Source organism: Sciurus carolinensis, chromosome 2, assembly GCF_902686445.1.
Source record: "Sciurus carolinensis chromosome 2, mSciCar1.2, whole genome shotgun sequence".
Taxonomy (NCBI): Eukaryota; Metazoa; Chordata; class Mammalia; order Rodentia; family Sciuridae; genus Sciurus; species Sciurus carolinensis.
The window spans coordinates 125,455,269-125,474,952 of record NC_062214.1 but is presented as its reverse complement, the minus strand read 5'-3'; the positions used below and the strand labels follow the sequence as shown (position 1 = coordinate 125,474,952).

Genomic DNA, 19,684 nt, shown 5'->3' with positions numbered 1-19,684 from the left:
GCTAAAGGTACAGATGAGACTCAGTGCCCATGTTTGTTGCCAGACTAAAAATGGAATTTAAACACAAGTGCCAGTAAGAGAAGGTTTGAGGAAGCCACTGCTGCTCAACTTTCCCCTGAGCTGCCAAGGTGGAGATTGCCCTGCAGGTGCAGTGTCCAGTGTCCAGAAGCCCTCTAGGGAAATCCCAATCAGGTCATTCTGGGTACACGTCTCACAGGAGTACAGAAGAGAACTGGTTCTCTTGGATGTTCCTTGGTTGCAATATTGTTTGTGGGCTCTAAATGCTGATCTTATACTGTTGGTGTGAGCTCTCCATCTCATGATTTTGGTGGTGTTCTCTATGATCATGTGTCCTTTCCCACAGCCTCCTGAGTGGACAGCTGCATTCCCCAGAGTAGGATGGTTTCCTTGACCTTTATCATCATTCAGATGGAAGGGGCTGATGAATTGAGGGTGTTTCAAAATCTCGCACTTTCAGCAAGTTCAACCTCGGGGAAGCCTTGGAAAAGAGCAGTTATCCTTTGGAGCGATTCTTCTTTCTCCTCTTGACCTAATGGGTCCGTTCTGAGTGGTACAGACTGTCTTCCTCCTCACACGGCCCGGTGTCTGTGATGATGCTTCTTCTGTAGGTGATGGGGCTCTATGAGATAGTGGACGAGCTACCCCTGGAATAAACACGTCTTTGTGTGGGTGACAGTAGGGCTGAGAGATTTGGGATGCAGGTTTGTTTTCTCGAGGGATCTACCCATCTCTGTAGTTTTGTGGGGCTCTTGATCCCCAGAGAAGGAGTATAATGAGCCTCACTCTGCCTCTTCCAACTCTCTTGGCTGTTACTCACGACAACTTCTCAAATAAAAGTTTCTATTGTTTGTTAAGATCAAAAATAACAGTTAAATTGGGGACAACTTTCCTCTGTTCATTATGAATACAGATTAGTGTAGCTGTACATGATGTACAAGCACAAGAATGGGAAGTTATAGTCCGTGTATGTATGATATGTCAAAATACGCTCTACTATCATGTATATCTAAAAAGGGCAAAAAAATAAATAAATTTCCTCAGATCTGGTGAAAAGGAAAGAATAAGTTCAACATTAAAGTAATAAATTTGGACTGGGGATGTGGCTCAGTGGTAAAGTGCTTGCCTGGCATGCATGAGGCCCTGGGTTCAAATCCCTCAGCACCAAAAAAAAAAAAAAGTAATGAATTTAATTATACCTCCAAAAAGGGGGACTCCTGTCTAATTAAAGGTATTCTGATGGTTTCAGGGATATAAGCCACCACAGAAAATAATATGAAAGTTTGGTTGGATCTGTCCTGGGCACTAGTGGGTTTGCTGGATCATATGTTGATTCGACATTTATTTTTTTGTGGAACATTTGTACTGTTTTGTGTAATGGCTACACTAGTTTACATTCTCATCAACAGTGTGTAAAAGTTCCCTTTTCTTCACAGCCTTACCAGCATTTGTTATTTTTTGTCTTCTTCATAATAGCCATTCTACATGAGTGAGATGATGTCTCATGGTTTTGATATGCGTTTTCTAGAATATCAGTGGTGTTGAATATTTTTTCATCTACCTGTTGACCATTTGTATGTCCTCTGATGATTTGCTTCTAGTTTTTTTGAATATCCTTTGTTCATTTCTTCTTCTCTTATTCATCTCCGTGGTTTGGTGGTTCATTGCTTTGATAATATTTGATTCCTTTTTATTTCTATTTTTGTATCTCCTGGTGGGATTTTATTATCTTTTAGTGGGATTGATGCTTTAAATGCTACATAACAATAAGTTATCTTCCTTCCACTTCTGAATGTAGGACTCCCTTAAGCATCTTTTGTAAATCTGGTCTGTTGACTATAAATTCTTCTAGTTTTTGCTAATCTTTGAAGATCTCCCCCTGCCCCTTCAATTCTGAAGGTTAGCCTTGATGGGTATAGTAGTCTTGGTTGGTGTTTTGTTTTTTTTCCCAGGACTTGAAATACATCACTCAATGTCCTCCTAAGGGGTTTCTTCTAAGAAATCTGCTGTTAGTCTAATGGGGCTGCCCTAATATGACTTGGCTTTTCTCTCTTACTGATTTTAAATAGTTTTCTTTGTCCTGTACTTTTTTTTTTTTTTTTTTTTTTTTTTTGGTGGTGCTGGGGATTGAACCCAGGGCCTTGTGCTTGCAAGGCAAGCAATCTACCAACTGAACTATGTCCCCAGCCCCTGTCCTGTACTTTTTACAGTTGACTATGATATGTCATGGTGAGGATCTTTTCATGACGTCACTTCCACCACTCGCACCACTCTTGACATAGGAACACACACAAAACATATGAGAAAACAAGGGCTAATTGACACCGCCTAAAGACCAAAATTCTCAATTAATACATTCCAACAATATCAGAGTGGGTGGAATTTCTGACTGGATTTAGAGAGATGATTTTTATACACAAGAACGTGATCCAAGAGAATATAATAAGCAGTTAAATATAAACATAGGACCACAATGCAGGATTTAAATTTCTTAGGCTGGCCTCAAATTTATCATCCTCTTATTTCAGTCACCTGAATCTCTGGGATTATAGACTTTTACAACTATGATTGGCTAAAATAGTTTTGCTTTTACACAGTTTTGAAGTTTATATAAATGGCATCAATTTCTGTGCATTGTTTTATGATTATAATATCATGTCCCTGACAGTCATCCAAAGTGCATTATAGTTTGTTCACTTTCTTGACTGTATAGCATTCCACTTATAAAAGTTGCCTGTCTCCATTACTCTGCGGGTGGATATTGGATTGTGTTTAGACATCTTACTTCCCTCTATTTTTAGCAGGGGTGTTATAAGTGTTCTTGGACATGTCTCTGAGTCAGTTGTGCAAAAATTTCTGTAGAGTATATGTTTATATGTGATTTTATTAGGTTATGGATAATGCTTATCTTCAACTTTGTTAGATAATATAAAACTGTACTAGTTTTATACCAATTTCAACAGTAATTTTCAAGGGTTCTACATTTTTCCAATACTTGGTATGTGAAATGTTAAAGATTTCCTTTTGGATAGTCCTGTAGTAGTAGTTCCTTGTGATTTTTGTATACATTTCCCTGCATACTAGTAAGCTTAAGCATATTTTCACATGTTTATTGGCCATTTGTATTATTTGAGCATTTTTTTCTTTTTGTGTGTGTGGTGCTGGTGATTGAACCCAGGGCCTTGTGCTTGCAAGGCAAGCACTCTAACAACTGGACTATATCCCCAGCCCTGAGCATTTGTTTCTAAGTTATCTTTTTCTTAAGAACTTGGCTTGTACTTTATTTGTATTCGATCACTCAGATTGGTTGCAGATTGCTTTTTTCACATTGGTTTGTTGGTTTATTTTGTGTAGTTAGACAAACAGAAGTTTTAGTTTTAATGTAGTTGATTATAATTTTTTCTTTATGATTATGTTGGCTTAAAAATTGTTCCTTACTTTAAATTATGAAGATCATCTTCCATATAATTTTCTAAAATTTTGTGTGTGTTTTTTTTTTTTTTTACACTTACATTCTTTTTTTTTTTTTTTTTTTCAGGTTTCTTTAAGTTTTTGGTATGGTATGAGGGAGAGATCCAATTTTTTTTTTCTCCTTTAGAATAAATGATCCCAGCACTCATTTTTCTACTACTCTGTGATATTAGCTATATCTGGAATTAAGTCTATGTAAATGTGTACATAGGTTTCTGGGTTTTATGTTGTATTTGTTTCATTGGTCTGCTTGGATGATACAACAAGAAGTGCCCTTCAAATTTGTACTTTCCAGCCTCCAGAATCATAAAAAAAAAAAAAAAAAATCTCTGTTCTTTATAAACTACCCCATCTCAAGAACATAAAATGAACTAGGATAGAGTGTACTTGTGTATTTTTCTGTTTTCTTTCTCTTTTCTGGGGTAGACAGGTAAGAACAGAATGTTTCATTTATCTCTTGCTGCCTAACAACCATCCATATCATGTGACTTAAAATGGCAGTCATTTATTTGTTTACAAAATTGTACTTTGTGCAGAGCTTGGTAGGCCAGCTTGTTTCTCTTCCATGTGGCGACAATTGGGGCAACTCAAAGGCTGATACAGAGGAAAGAAGAGCTGGTATTATTTCAAAGCTTTTTTTTCTTCCACGTCTGGCAGTTGAGGGTGGCTCTTGGCCGGGACCTCAGTGGGGCTTTAGCTGCATACTTACATGTACCCTTTCCATGTGGTCCCTTGGCACACTCTCAGAATGGTGGCTGGGTTCCAAGAGCAAGCATGGCTAACAGACAGTCTGGAAACTGCCAGTGTCTTAAGCTCTGGACCTGAAACTGGTAATGTCACCGCTGCTGATTATATTGGTCAGAAGGCACAGAGCTGATTCAAGGGGAGGGGATATAGAATAGAGCCCACTACTTGTTGGAAGGGATGCCATTGAAATCCAGGGATATTTGTTAAAATGCTACAAATAATCTGACCCTCGAATGCCTGGTAAAACTTGCCCTTAAAACTGTCTGGGTTTGGTCTTAATAAGAAGTTTAATGTAGATTGACTTCTTTAATTTTTATGTAGGGCCTATCAGATTTCTTATTTCTTCTAGAGTCGGTTTTGAGGAGTTATATTTTTTCCAGTAAATATGTCCATTTAAATCCAGTTTTTCCAATTTATGCACTTGACCCATGGACTATAATATTTCTGATCTTTGAATCTCTGTTTCATTTTACTCCTTTTGGTATTCTTTTTTCTTGATTATTTTCATCAGAAGTTTTCAATTTTGTTGTTCTCCTTTTGACCTTATTGCTGTTTCTCTATTTTGTCTGTTTTCTATTTTGGTAGTTTCTACTCTTTTCTATTATTTTCTTTTTCTCTTGTCAATGTTTCCCCTAATCTTCTTTTTCTTATGTCTTCCAAAAGATGCTATCTCATTAAGTTCCAGATTTTTTCTTTTCTCAAACATTTTGAATTTATAAATGCCTTTTAAGTACTCTTTAGCTGCATGTGATGAGGTTTCATATAGGTAGTATATTCATTATTGTTCAGTCTCATGTTCTCTAACTTCTATCATACAGAAGTATTTAAAAAATTTCTAAACATATGATCATTTTTATCTCTTTGTTGTTGATTTTCATTATTTTTATGGTGTACAGAGAATACAGTCTGTAGAAGGCCTACACAATTTATTTAAAAAAATCATGTTTTGTCGCCTGATATGTGATTGATTTTTATCAACGTTTCTGATGTTTAAAAAAATATGTATTCTCTAGCTGTTGGATATAGTGTTCTTCCTGTGTCTGTTAAATCAAGCTTGATGGTTGTATTTTATTTATTTTAAAAAGTGCTTCAACTATCAAAGCTAAAATAATTATATTAAATATTCCCCTATAATTCTGCTTATTGATAATTAAGTTAATTATGATAAATATTCCACTATGATTACGGTTTTGTCAATTTCCTTTTGATACTATAAACTCTTGCTTTGTATTTTTGCAGCAGTGTAATTAACTTTCTGTCATTACACAATGTTTCAGTTCATCTTTATAATTTTTTTTAGCCTCAGAGACCATTTTGTCTCATATTAATAAATGCATGTTTAATTTTGTTTTGTATTGTTTTTCCTACTTACCTTTTTTTCTCCTTTAACTTCCTCCTCCTCCTCCTGCTCCTCCTCCTCCTCCTCCTCTCTCTTCTTTTCCTCCTCCTCCTCCTTCTTTGTCTTTGTCTTCATCTTCTTCTTTCTGCTTGTTTACTTTTACCTGCTGCTATAGTTCAGAACTGGAATGTCCCTTAAAGGGTCATGTATTACAGGCTTGTTTTCCAGAGTTGTGCTGTTGAGAGACCGTGAAAGCTTTAAGAGGTGGGGACCAGAGGGAGGTCTTTAGGTCACTGTGGGCATGCCCTTGAAGGGGATTGTGGAACCTTGGTCTCTCTCTTCCCCACCATGATGTTAACAGGTTCCACATGTGCTCCCAACCATGATGTACTGCCTCACCACAGGTCCAGAGCAATGGGGCCAACCGACTACAGAAATACCTTCAACATGGTGAGCCAAAGTAAACCTTTTCTCTTAATAAACTCAGTTACCTTAGGTATTTGTTACAGTAATTGAGAGCTAATATATCCCCTGAAAATATCTTATGGCTTAGTTTTGACTTTAAAAATTTCATTCTAGGGCTGGGGGTGTAGCTCAATGGTAGAGTGCTTCCCTAGTGTGCACAAGGCCCTGGTTTTGATCCCCAGCACTGTACTCAAAGAAATAGCAGTGGCAGCAGCAATAAAATAAAATTCTTAAATTAATTAATTTGCATTTATTTTGGGTACTAATATATTCCAATATATTTCTATCTTCTTATTTTAGACTATTTGCTCTGTTTTTCTGTCTCTTTCTTCATTTCTTCCTTGCCTTCTTTTGCAGTGATTAAGGCCTTCCCACCCTTGATACTTTTCTTACCTCTGCTGACATATGAACTCTCATTTACTTTAGAGGTTTTCTAGAGGATTAAAATGGTAGATTTTATTAACATCTTTATCTTCTTACTGTATACTCTGTCAATCTGGTAATAGTTTAACTCAACTCCAAATGCTCCATCCAAACATCTCTGCTTTTGTCACATACTGCTTTAGTTCCCCTGTACCAGGGCTCCACTTTATGCTTTGCATATTAACCTTGCTGCTGGACTGCAGGTGGCTCATTTTAAAACTGACACTCCCCCTCCCCCTTTTCTTATTCCCCCTCTCCTCCTCCCTAACAGTGCCGGAAACAAGACAGGCATTTTTCCTCTTCTAGGCTAAGCTGTGTTCTTCCCTGCCTAGAAGAATATCATTGCCCACAAGAATAAAGAAACCCCAAACCTGGAAACTCTCTGAAGGACACCAGCTGGACACTGATTAATTCTATCTACTGATAGTATTTGGATCCCCACTCTTGTAGTCCTCTTTTAAAAAGCCCTGTGTTGACCTGGCAGGGAGAATCACAGCTTCTGGGACAGGAGTCCTGTCCCCCCCCCCCCCCCCCCCCCCCCCCCCTCGTGTTCCTCCTTTGGGAGCAAATCAGTAAAACTTCTCTTCCTTTATTTATCTCAGCACCGTGTTCTTATTGGATTGGCCACAGACAAGGACAAAGTTTTCAGCATCACTGTCCTATTTTGTTTTTGATTGTACAAATCAGAAATTATTGTTTTACATGATTGCTGTCTTTTGCTGACCATTTGTTTTTTACATCTTGTTTTTCCATGTGGAATTATTATATTTTTAAATTGTTTATTTTGGAGAGACTCTGTGAATGAACTACTCAAAACTCAGGTTTTGTCTGACTTAAAATGTATTTGATTTGTTCTGGAGACAGTTTTGCTGAGCGTGGGCTTCTAGGTTAATAGTTACTGTATCTCCCTACTTTCTATTGTCTTCTGGTTTTTCACTGGTACTTTGAAGGTTAGAGGATATTTAAAAAAAATTTTTTTTAAACAGGTGATACATGTTTTTTTCCCTCTGGCTGCTTTTAAAATCTTCTGTCTGCCTTCAGATTTTTCTGTGTTCTGAATTTGAGGTTTGATATCTTTTTACTAATTCTTCAAAGTTTCCATATGACACCTCTTTAAATATGAATTCTCCCTTATTCTTTTCCAAGTTCCTTTGCAATGCTAATTAAGTTATATTAGAATATCTCATTCTAATTACATATTTCTTTTGTTATTGTTGTTGTGCTGGGAATTGAACCCAGGGCCTCCTGCACGCTATCACTGAGCTATAGCCCTAATCTTCTTTATATTTTATTTTGAGACAGAATCTCACCAACTTGCCAAGGCTGCCATTGAACTATTGATCCTCCTGGCTTAGCCTCCTGAGTTGCTGGGATTAAGGTGTGTGTCACCATACCCAAGTTATTGTATATGTTTCTTAAATTCACAGCCTTATTTCTGTGCTGCATTCTGGATTCTTTTTTCAGATTGATCTTTTAGTTCACTTATTCTCTCTTTAGTTGTGTCCAAACTGGATTTTAAGCTAGCAATTACATTTTTAAATTGCTTTCCCAAAAATAAAAATAATAAAGTTTTGCTGAGGCATAATTAACATATACAATTCACTCATTTAAAATTGCACAATTTGATAAATTTTGACATGTTTGAATTTCTATAACTTCTTTTTTTGGGCACCAGGGATTGAACTCAGGTGCACTTGGGCACTGAGCCCCACATGGAGCCCTACTTTGTATTTTATTTAGAGACAGGGTCTCAGCTGTGTCCAAACAGCTTAGTGAGTTGCTTAGTGCCTCATTTTTGCTGAGGCTGGCTTTGAACTTGAGATCCTTCTTTCTTGGTCTCCTGAGCCGCTGGGATTACAGGTGTGCACCATGGCGCCAGGCAAAATTCTATAACTTTGATTTTTTCCAAAATTGTTTGGTTTGTTCCAGTTCATTTGTATCCTTATATTAATATTAGAATCAACTTGTTAATTTTGACAGAAAAACCTGCTGGGATTTGTGTTTAGGATATTATTGAATTCCTAGATCACTTTGGGGAGTCATGACATTTAATTACATTGTGTCTCTCAATCCATGAGCATACTGTATTTTTCTATGTATTATTAAGATCTTCAGGTTCTCTCTTTACTCTTTTATAGTTTCTCATGTATAAGTTTTGCATGTGTTTTGTCAAATTAACCCCTAAATATATCATGTTTTTGAGGCTATTGTAAATGTTGTTTATGAAAACTTTCCATTTCTGATTGCTTATTGCTCATATTTTGGAATATGATTGAGTTTTAAAAATAATAAGCTTGCATTTGTGGGACATGAGGGATATTTGTCTACAGTTTTCCATTCTTGTGGTATCTTTGATTTGGGTATCAGGGAAATCTGACCTTATGGGATGAGATAAGAAAGTTTTTCCTCCTGTAGAGTTTGTGTAGTATTGGTATTAGTCCTTCCTTAAATATTGAATAGAATTCACCAATGAAGACACCTGGGCCAGGAGTTTTCTTCTCTGGAAAATTTCAAGTTATAAATGCAGTTTCCTTGGAACACATAGGGTTACTGATGTTACCTTATTTTTGTTGAGGTGAGATCTCTTGTATATCTTTAAAATTTGTCCATTTCATCTACGTTGTCAAATGTATCAACACTGAAGTGCTTATAAATTTTCCTTGTTGCCTTTTAATGTCTTTAGAATCCATAATAGTGTCTACTCTTATTTCTGTTATTTGTAATCTGTGCATCCTCTTTTTTTTCCTGACTACTTTGGCTAATTTAAAATTTTTACTGAATTTCTCTGTCATGTAAAAAATTGATTTTATTTTTTGTTTTCTATTGGTATTTCTATTCATTATTTGTATTCATTATTATTATTATCCTGCTTTCTTTCACTAACCTGTTTTTATCTTTATTGTTACCTTTCCTCTGCCTACTTTGGGTTTAATTTGTTCATTCTTTTCTGGTTTGTGCAGGTGAAAACTTAGGTATTTTATTTTAAATCTTTTTCTTTTTTTTTTTTTTTTTTTTGGTAGTAGAGTTTGAACACAGGGGTGCTTAACCACTGAGTCACATCCCCAACCTGTTTTGTTTTTTATTTTGAGGCAGGATCTTGCTAAGTTGCAGAGGGTCTCACTAAGTTGCTGAGGTTGGCCTGTTGATTTTGTAATCCTTCTGCATCAGCCTCCTGAGTTGCTGGGATTATAGGTTGTGCCACTGCACCCAGCAATGCCTTCTTTAAAAAAAAGTTATATTTACTGAATTTTAGTACAGTTTTTCTACGCATATTGAGATGATCTCTTTTTTTCTTTTTCATTCTTTTGAGAGAGAGAGTTGTACTGATTGATTTTCAAATATTAAAGCAGCCTTGGGTCCCTGGAATAAGTTCTGGTTGGTCATGATATATATTCCCTTTCTAAGGTATTAGGTCATTTTGTTTACTAGCATTTAGGATTTTTTTGCACATATGTTTGCAAGAAATATTGGTTTGTAATGTTTCTTTGTTGTGATGCCCTTTTCAGTTTTGGTATCAAGGTTTTGTTAGTCTCATAAAATGATTTGGAAAGTGATTTATGTTTTCTCGGGTTCATCCTCCCAGCTTCAGGTTCAGCAGGGGGAGAGCTTCTTTTCCATAAATTCCCATAACATCTCTAAATTGAGGCTCATTTGGACCCAGTGGCCTGATTTTCATCCTGTGGCCATCTCTGGGCCAATATCCATGGGGATTCAGTCAGCACAACACTAGCTACTTGGAACAATGGGAAGGGACATTCCTGAGGAGAACCAGGTTCCTACTATGTTAATAATGGGGAATGGATGCCAGACAGGTAGAAACTACATATGGCCATTACATTAATTCTGACAATGAAATCTAAAACCTTAAATGACCAAATTAATGTTTATTTTTGTACTTTTTTTCCATTAAAAACTGTCTATACATCATTAATACATTTTTCTGATACCTAAATATTCTTGTATTCAGGTTTGTATTTATCTACTTAATTCATTTTGAATTTGCTTTAGCTTAAGATGTGCAGTGAGAGTCACACTTAATTTTGCCTAGATAGTTGATATCTTAATTTACCTTCATTTATTTGACTTATTCCTTCTAGAAAACATAATGGTCAACACTGAACATGACACTGTATACCAAGCCCTGTGCTAAGCATTCTAATAAAATTGACTCATTAAATGATTATAAGGATTCTATGAGGTAGATAATATTATGATATGTATAACTGAGATACAGAGAAATTTTATTTCCTAAGACTGGTAGGTAGCTGAGCTGGAGTATGAACACAAGCTATGTTTCTGCTAGCTCTGTTCTCAAACTTGGTGCTGCACTACCTCCCAAAATGATTCCTGTCCACAGTGTGCTGACCCTTTGCAGCTAGTAGACTTCCGAACATGTGTGTTTTCCTTCCCACCTGTCAACTTACAAGAATCTGTTGTTTCCAAACCTCTCTTTGATAATTGGACATGTTATTGTATGTTACATATTTTAATTAAATAAAGATTAAACCAATGAGATATGTGTGTAAAGAGAAAGTTGTTTTTCTGGGCATGGTGGTGCTTGCCTAGAATCCCAGCTACTGGGGAGGCTGTGGCAAGAGAATTGAAAGTTCCACACCAGCCTGAGCAGTTCAGTGAGATCCTATCTCAAAACCAAACCAAACAATAAAAAGGGCTGAGGGTGTATCTCAATGATGGGGCACATGAGAGTTCGATCCCAGGGCAAGGAGAAGGAGAAGCAGAAGGAGGAGAAGGAGGAGGAGGAGGAGGGGGAGGGGGAGGGGGGAGAAGGAGAAAAAGAGGAGAAGGAGGAGAAAGAGAAAGAGGAAAGAAAAAGAAAGTCGTTTCTGTAAAAACTAAATTGAATTCTTTGAATAGCTTCCATTAAGGCAGAGAGCAGAAATATTTTGTTGAATTAGGTGTGAGTGAGAAGCGTGAGGGTGGCAAACAAAAAGTAAAAATGTCCTGGACTAAGGAACTGGGCAGACACTTCACAGAAGAAGATATACACGTGATCAACAAATATATGAAAAGTACTCATCATCCCTAGTAATTAGAGAAATGCAAATCAAAACCACCTTAAGATTTCATCTAACTCCAATTAGAATGGCTATTATCAAGAACACAAGCAATAATAAGTGTTGGTAAGGATGTGGGGAAAAAGGCACACTCATACATTGCTGGCGGATTTGCAAATTGGTGCAGTCACTCTGGAAAGCAGTATGGAGATTCCTCAGAAAACTTGGAATGGATCCACCATTTGACTCAGTTATCTTACTACTCAATTTATACCCAAAGGACTTAAAATCAGCATACTAGAGTGACTTGGAGGTGTAGAGGAAAATGAGGCAGGAGTGGGTGGGGGAAGGAAAGATAGTGGACTGAGACAGACAGTATTATCCTATATACATGTATGATTACATGAATGGTGGTGAATCTACATTGTGTACAACCATAGAAATGAAAAGTTGTACCCCATTTGTATACAATGAATCAAAATGCAGTCTGTCAAAATAAAAATTAAAAAAACATATTGCAACAGATTGAAGTAAGAAGCTGATTTGAAAATCCAGCAACCTTCTATCAAGTCAGACAAGATTTTTTTTTTTCCCCCAGTGCTGGGGATTGAACCCAGGGCCATGCGCTTGCAAGGCAAGCACTCTGCCAACTGAGCTATATCCCCAGCCCAGACAAGATTTTCAAAAGTAAAATGGTGCCAATCTTCTCACTAACTTGTTATAAAATATTGTTATTTTTCATTAAAATGTTATATTTATGTTATATAATGACTTTACTATTTTAAATAAATAGGTAAAATTTTTCTCAAATTAAAAAAAAAAAGTCCTGGAATTTTGCTTACAGTTGATAAAGCATCTTAAAAGTTCTTACACTAGGGCCTGGGTGTGGCTCCAGGGGTAGAGCACTGGCCTAGCATGTGGAACGCTTTGGGTTTGATTCCCAGCAATGCAGAAAAAGAAAAAAATTTCCTACATTGCTGGAACAAATCCTTAAAATTATAGAAGATACTTTATGAATGTGGTTAATGACAATAACTAAAATGACTACAACTATCATCAAATTAAGTTTCAAAGGAAAGAATATGTTTAGACCAATGCATGAATCCATTCTTATAGGTTTTAATTTTAATTATCTATTTAAGGCATGTGTCACTTTAAAGTTATTCCTCATTTTTAACCTTCCTCCCATACTTCGAATAGCCAGCCAAAGGTTTCCACTCTGCCATTGTTTTTGGAATTGTTTGACGCAAATTCTTTTACTTATTAGAAAGTCTCCTTCGGTCATCTATTGGATCCTCTTTTGGAAATTTGTTTTCTTTTCAGGCAATCTATGTGGTTTCATTGATGCATTATTTAGTTCTTGATTTAGTGGTGTCTTATCCTAGATTTCTTTTTTTGTTCCTCATTTCTTGACTGTTCTACTTTATTCAATGTTCTGTACATGTAATATTTGAAGTGTATCATAAATATATTCTTATTGAGGATATTTTTATTATTTTGAAAAATTCTAGCAAAGAAGGAACACTAGATTTATTATAATAATCTAAAAATGAGGGAAGATTAAGAAACTTAGATACAGGCTCGGGTCAGAAACTTTGACATTTCACACAAGGTAATGGTATATTGAGTTTTCTATACTCTCTAAACAAGACTGAATAGACCAATAATGCACGTAGGAAGCTACTGTGCAATTGAACACATGACAAAAATCTGTCTATGAAGGAAAAATCCATGGAAATCAGGACAGGAGCTTCTTAGCAGAGGATCAGGCAAGGGGGCAACTTTTTCCCTCTCTCAGGTCTGGCTCAACTTTGTGAGAGGAGCTTGTTCACCTGCTCCCTAAATATCTGCTTCACCTGTTTGTTCCTCAGGGTGTAGATGAAGGGGTTGAGTGTCGGGGTCACCATGGTGTTGAGCAACGCCACCACCTTGTTCTGGTCTTCCCCCTGCCCACCCTTGCCTGACCGGACATACATGAAGATGCAGCTGCCATAGAAGAGAGACACCACAATGATGTGGGAGGAGCAGGTTGAGAAGGCTCTGTGCCTCTCCTTGGCTGAGGGGATGTGTAGGATGGTGTGGAGGATGTGGCCATAGCAGGTGGTCGTCACAACCAGAGTGCCCAGGAGACTGAAGTTGGCTATCACAAACCCCAGAAGCTCCATCAGACTTGTATCTGCACATACGAGTTCTAGGAGTGGAAAGTTGTCACAGAAGAAATGATTGATGATATTGGGGCCACAGAAAGGCTGCTGAAATGTGATGTAACTCGGAACAGAGATGAGAAGGAAACCTGTCATCCAGGAGCAGAGCACTAGCTGGACACAAACCCTTTTGCTCATGATGGTGGCATAACGCAAGGGGTTACAGATGGCCACATACCTGTCAAAGGACATCACTGCCAACAGGAAAAATTCTGTAGTGCCAAGGGAGAAATAGAGGAAAAACTGAAGAAAACAACCTGTCTTGGAGATGGTCTTGTGTCCTGTGAGGATGTTGGTCAGCATCTTGGGGAAGATGACCGAGGTGAACCAGATCTCCAGGACAGCAAAGTTACGGAGGAAGTAGTACATGGGGGTGTGGAGGCGTCTGTCCAGAAGGGTGATGGCCACGATGAGGATGTTCCCCAGCAGTATGAGGAGGTAGGTCAGGAGGAACCCCAGGAAGATGAGCATCTGTAGCTCACAGGCATCTGAGAGCCCCAAGAGGACAAACTCGGTGACAGTGGTGTGGTTCCCCGTGGCTCCTCTGACCTCTGCTGGTGCTGGAGTATCAAAGGTGGTCAGCATCAGGGGTTGTGGTGTTCTGAGCATCTGAGGACAAGTCTGAACTGAAAAGACAGAGGGAGGAGAGTCCCATTCTGGGCTTATGGAATACTTTAGTTCTTTTAGCCACCAGCCCTGGTCTCTACCTCCTAACATTGGTTCTCCAAGGTCACCTCTTGAGTCAGTATCAAGTTGTATACTTTGACCTAATTTTAGTCAAGTTTTTGCAAGTAGTTTGGAAAAGTTTTGTTTTTACCAATTCTTCTATTTCCTTATTTTTTGTAAGGAAACTGTATATCTCACATTCTTTCAGATCAGATGATATCTTTTCTCATTTTCATTCAAACGCTGGAAGGGGTCTCCTAAGTCCATTAAAATATTTCTGTTTTAAAATCTGGCATCCAATGAGTCACAAACTTTCATTGAAGGCATTGATGAAATAATCATGCTCTTAGTAGTCACTGAAGGCATTTTATTTGAATGTGTGATTTACTAAATTATTTGAGATCAGTTACCTGTCCTCACCACACCAGGCCCCTCAATGGGAATAATTACAATACCTAGGTAAAAATATTCTCCCTGGATTTAAATGGATAATGTATATCTAACACTTAGCACAGGGCTGGCTACAAAGTGAGCAGTCACATAATCCAAGCTATTTTGATCTATTTTATGGTTAAATCTATAGTAGGACAACAATAGTAAGAGTAAAATTATAAGAAAGATAGTGGATTTGGGGCAAAATTATTAAAATTATAAACAATATCAACCAATTTAGAGAATTAGAGGAATAAGAATAAAAAGAATCACCTGTAGATACACAGAAACCACTTCTGTTGAGATTTTGATGGGGCTGGGGTGTTGTTCCATGGTAGAGCACTTGCTTGGCATATGAGAGAAGCTGGGTTCTATTCCCAACACTGAAAAAACCCCCAAGACTGTGATGTATTTCAACCAAATTTTTTTCTGTTCTTATTTACTGTTTATTTATTGGTTTACATAGCTATGCAGAAAATGTTATTTTGTACACCTTTCCTTCCCACATAATGCTATAACATACATTTTGTCATGTCATTACAAACTTTTTGTTATCATTTTTTTTTCCAGGAATACATGTTCTATGAAGCTGGTATGTAGTTGAGGAAAGCATGCATTTAGAGATTAATTACTTTCAGATAATTCCCTCAGTAATAAAAAGCAGTAAATGCTGATAGTCAGAGTTGTTCACCGGCTCAATTTTGTTTTAAAGAATATATCTTTCCTTGAAGTGATCATTATTTCTAGGTTACATTGCTTAATATTGTCCTCAGAGATCTGGATAGAGAAGGTGGTAATCTTGTAATTGATTGTTCTTTATGGAAATGATAGGTTAAAGCAAGCTTCTGTATGGAAAAGCTGACTCTGCCCAGGAGCCCAGGATGGGTGTAAGAACTAATGTGATAAAGTTGAATCAGAGAAATGATAACATGTGACCTTATAGACAAGGAAAATATGAATTTATGTGGAGGAGGACTAGCTATGAACATGAAAAAATGAACACAATTTCCATGCAAAGATGGAGAATTGTGGATGATTTTTCCTTCATTTTAAAATGCTCACAAATACAATAACTTAAACCCCAAAATCATATGAAGAAACAGAGTGAGGTCATTAGGAATTGGGTAGAACATTTCAGGAGAGACAAAAGGGAAACAGATGGCTGTCAATGAAAGGCATAAGAAAAGCCTTACAGATCCTGTGACTTATTGGTTGGAAGTGTGTCAGGATATTAATAACAATGAAATGTCAAAGAAGTCAGTGGTGCCATAGTCTGCCAATGGACACCTGGAAACAAACAATGGACTTCTAGGAAAAGTGTCCAGAAGAACCTGATTCCTTTTATCCCATTCCAGAAATTGCACCAAACTGGTTACCTTGCTAGCCACCAGGTGAGGTGCTCGATTGTTCTTCCAGGCAGTTCTGATGACATCGGTCCTGGTTCTCATCAGAAGCTCCTGGGTCTGCAATGCTGCTTGAGGACTATGGTTCCTATGGGGTTCACTAGACTTGCAAAGTTAGACTTTCACAGTGAAAGAAGCTCTAGAGCCAATACATGGTCTGCAGGTCACGTGTGTGGACAGGTCCTGTCCTCACCAAAACTTCATGTTTCTTAAAACAATCTCCCTTAACACTGCTCTTGGTTCTCTTATCACTGACATGTGCCCAGATCTGAAGTCAACAGAACTTCTAGGCTCACCGATTTCTCAGGAGGCTGTTATTACTCTGTTTCATGTATCACTGCTGGACTACTTTCCTGGGGAAATGGATACAGAAACTTAATGAATTATCCTTCTACTTCTCCTGTATTAAAGGAGACACAAACATCAACTAATGCAGATTCATACAACTCACTTTCAGTTATATTGTAGAGTTTTCTGATGAACAGTTCATGCCCTACAGGGCCATGGAGTCCATAGAAGATTCTGGGGATAAGTGATTCATGGTAGACCCCTTGTCTCTGTGGAGCTGGCAGCAAGCCTGGACTGTGGAGTTGTGTTTGGTCTCCATGGAAACTCAGAGATACACAAAATCATGCTGCTCAAACTTAACCCATCAGAGATTCTCACTCTTCTCTTGCTGGATAGAGCTGTACTTCCCTTGAGATTCATTACCATCAGAGATAATAGGGACCTACGAAGGTCCCTTATCTCCTATTTTCTTTGACTTTGGGATTGAAAGTTTACTTTGTGCTGACCAAGAATGACAAAGTTCAAATGATGTTTAATTATAGCAAAGAAGCACAATTATAAAATCATTCAACACACTTTTGTTGAGATCTTATTCTGTGAAAGGTACTGCTTTAGATTCTGGATATACAGAGACGGAGTATTGGGTAGATAGACATTTAAAAACCCACAAACAATGAATTACCATTGTGTCTAGTGTTCTGAAGTAGAGCTCATAAGGAAATTGTGACCTAGATAGAGTGTCTTAGTCTGCTAGGGCTGCTATAATCAAATGCCATGCCTGGGTGACTCAAACAACAGAAATTTATTTCTCATGGTTCTGGAGGCTGGGAAGTTCAAGATGAAAGTGCCAGTTGACTAGACAACTAATGAGGGCCCAATTCCTGGTTTGCTGTTGGCTACCTTCTTGCTGTATCCTCATATGGCAGAGATAGATGGGGCTCTGGTCTTTCCCTTTGCTCATAAGGGCACTAACACTATCATGGGCTCCACATTTATGACCTCACCTAAAATGAATTATCTCTCAGAGGTCCAATCACATAAAGGATTCAACATGTGAATTTTAGGGGGACAAAAACATCCAGTACATAGCAATGAGGGAAGATCTTCCTGATGAAGTTTCATAAAAGTAGTTTTGAAAGATGAATTGGAGGATGGGTGGTGAAGAATCTTTAATTAATTAATCATTTATTCCACATATGTTTATTGAACACCTACCACATGCTAGATGGTATTCTATACATTGAAGATGACTGAGTGGTCAATGAAACAGATGTGGTTACCTCCCTCATTCGGCCTTACTCTCCATTGGCAAATCATGGGAAGAGGACCTTGGGGGATAGTTCTCCTCTGGGTCCTTGGCCCATTCAAATGAAAATGACTTGGTAATTTCTCTTTCTTTCTTTGGCTACCAAACTATTCCCTACTCTGGATAAAACCTGTAGCCTTCCATTATAAACCTGGCTGATATAACTTGGCCATAGTAAATGGTCCGACTTTAGAAATCATTTCTGTGTTTGAGAAGGCAAATGAATGACCAGATTTCTGATATCTGTTTAAAATATAAGTAAAGAGGTTATTAATATTTAAATTATTTAAATTTTATTTATTTAGTGGTGGAAATTGAAGCCAGAGGCACTTTACCACTGAGCCTCAGACCAGTCTTTTTTATTTTTTATTTTCATTTTGAGATAGGATCTCTATAAATTGCTTAGGTCCTCGCTAGGTTGCTGAAGCTGACCTGAAACTTATAATTCTCCTGCCTCAGCCTCCTGAGTTGTTGAGAGTACAGAGGTGCTCCAGCACATCCAGCTAAATTATATTTTAAATTTTTAAATGTTTTCCCTTTTTAAAAATTTTTATTGGTGCATAATCAGGAGGTTTCCAGTATCTGCTTTCCCCCCTCCTTTCCTTTCTCCCTGTGATATTCTTCCTCTACCTAACAGTCTCCTTTTTTCCTATGATCTCCTTTTTCTTTTTTCTTTAGCTTCCGCATGTGAGATAAAACATACCGCTTGACTTTCTTAATGTAGCTTATTTTGCTTCATATGATGCTCTTCATTTTCATCCTTTTTTCCTGCAAATGACATTATTATGTTCTTCTTTATGGCCAAATAAAACTCTGTGGTGTATTTATACCACATTTTCTTTATTCGTTCATCTGTTGTTGAAAACCTAGGCTGGTTCCATAGTTTGCTACTACAAACATGGATATACATGTACCTCTATAGCGTGCTAACTTTAGTTCTTTTGTGTAAATACTGAACCACCTCATGGGGTTCCATTTCTAGTCTTTTGAGGAAATTCCATAGTGATTTTCATACTGGTTGTGCTAATTTATATCCCCGCCAACAGGATATGCCAGTTCCTTTTGCCCTGCATCTTCACCAGCATTTATGGTTATTTGTGTTCTCAATGATTGCCATTTTAACTGGAGTGAGATGAAATCTCAGTGTAGTTTTGATTTGCATTTCCCTGCTGACTAAAGATGATTTTTTATAAAATTGTTGGCCATTTGTGCTTTCTCTTTTGAGAAGTGTCTATTTGCCCATTTATTACTTTGGGGCTTTTGGTGTATTGAGTTTTTTGAGTTTTTAATGTATTGTAGATATTAATTCTCTGTTGGAAGCATAGCTGGCAAAGATTTTTCTCCTATTCTGTAAGTTCTCCCTCCATGCTTTTAATTTTTTTTTTTTTTTTTTTGTGGTGCTGAGGATTGAACCCAGGGTCTTGTGCATGCAAAGCAAGCACTTTATCAATTGAGCTATATCCCCAGCCCTCTTAATAGTTTTTTTGGGGTGCAGAAGCTTTTTGGGTTGATGCCATATATTTATTAATTCTTGGAATTATTTCCTGAACTTTAGGATTCCTGCTGAGAAAGTTGCTGCCTATGACTGTAGGTAGGACTGTTTCTCCTATGGTCTTTTCTAGTAGTTGCAAAATTTCTGGTCTAATTTTCGGGTCTCTTGTCATTTTGAGTTGACATTTGTACAGGATGAGAGATAGGGATCTATTGTCAATGATTTACATATGGATATCCAATTTCCCAACCACTCTATTCAAGAGGCAGTTTTATCTCCAATATAAGTTTTTGGCACCTTTGTGAAGAATCAGATGACTATAACTGTGTGTGTTTGTCTCTGTGTCTTCTATTTTGTTCCATTGATAAATGTATCTGTTTTATGCTGTACCAAACTGGTTTTGAATTTTATTAGA

At 37.4% G+C, this 19,684-nt stretch overlaps 1 protein-coding gene across 1 annotated transcript; it reads right to left on the bottom strand.

The window, feature by feature from the left end:
* Positions 1–13,283: 13,283 nt before the first annotated feature.
* Positions 13,284–14,267, bottom strand: LOC124976554 (olfactory receptor 49-like). The gene has a single exon (XM_047539376.1). The coding sequence runs from the start codon at positions 14,265–14,267 to the stop codon at positions 13,284–13,286; it is 984 nt and encodes a 327-aa protein (XP_047395332.1).
* Positions 14,268–19,684: the final 5,417 nt, after the last annotated feature.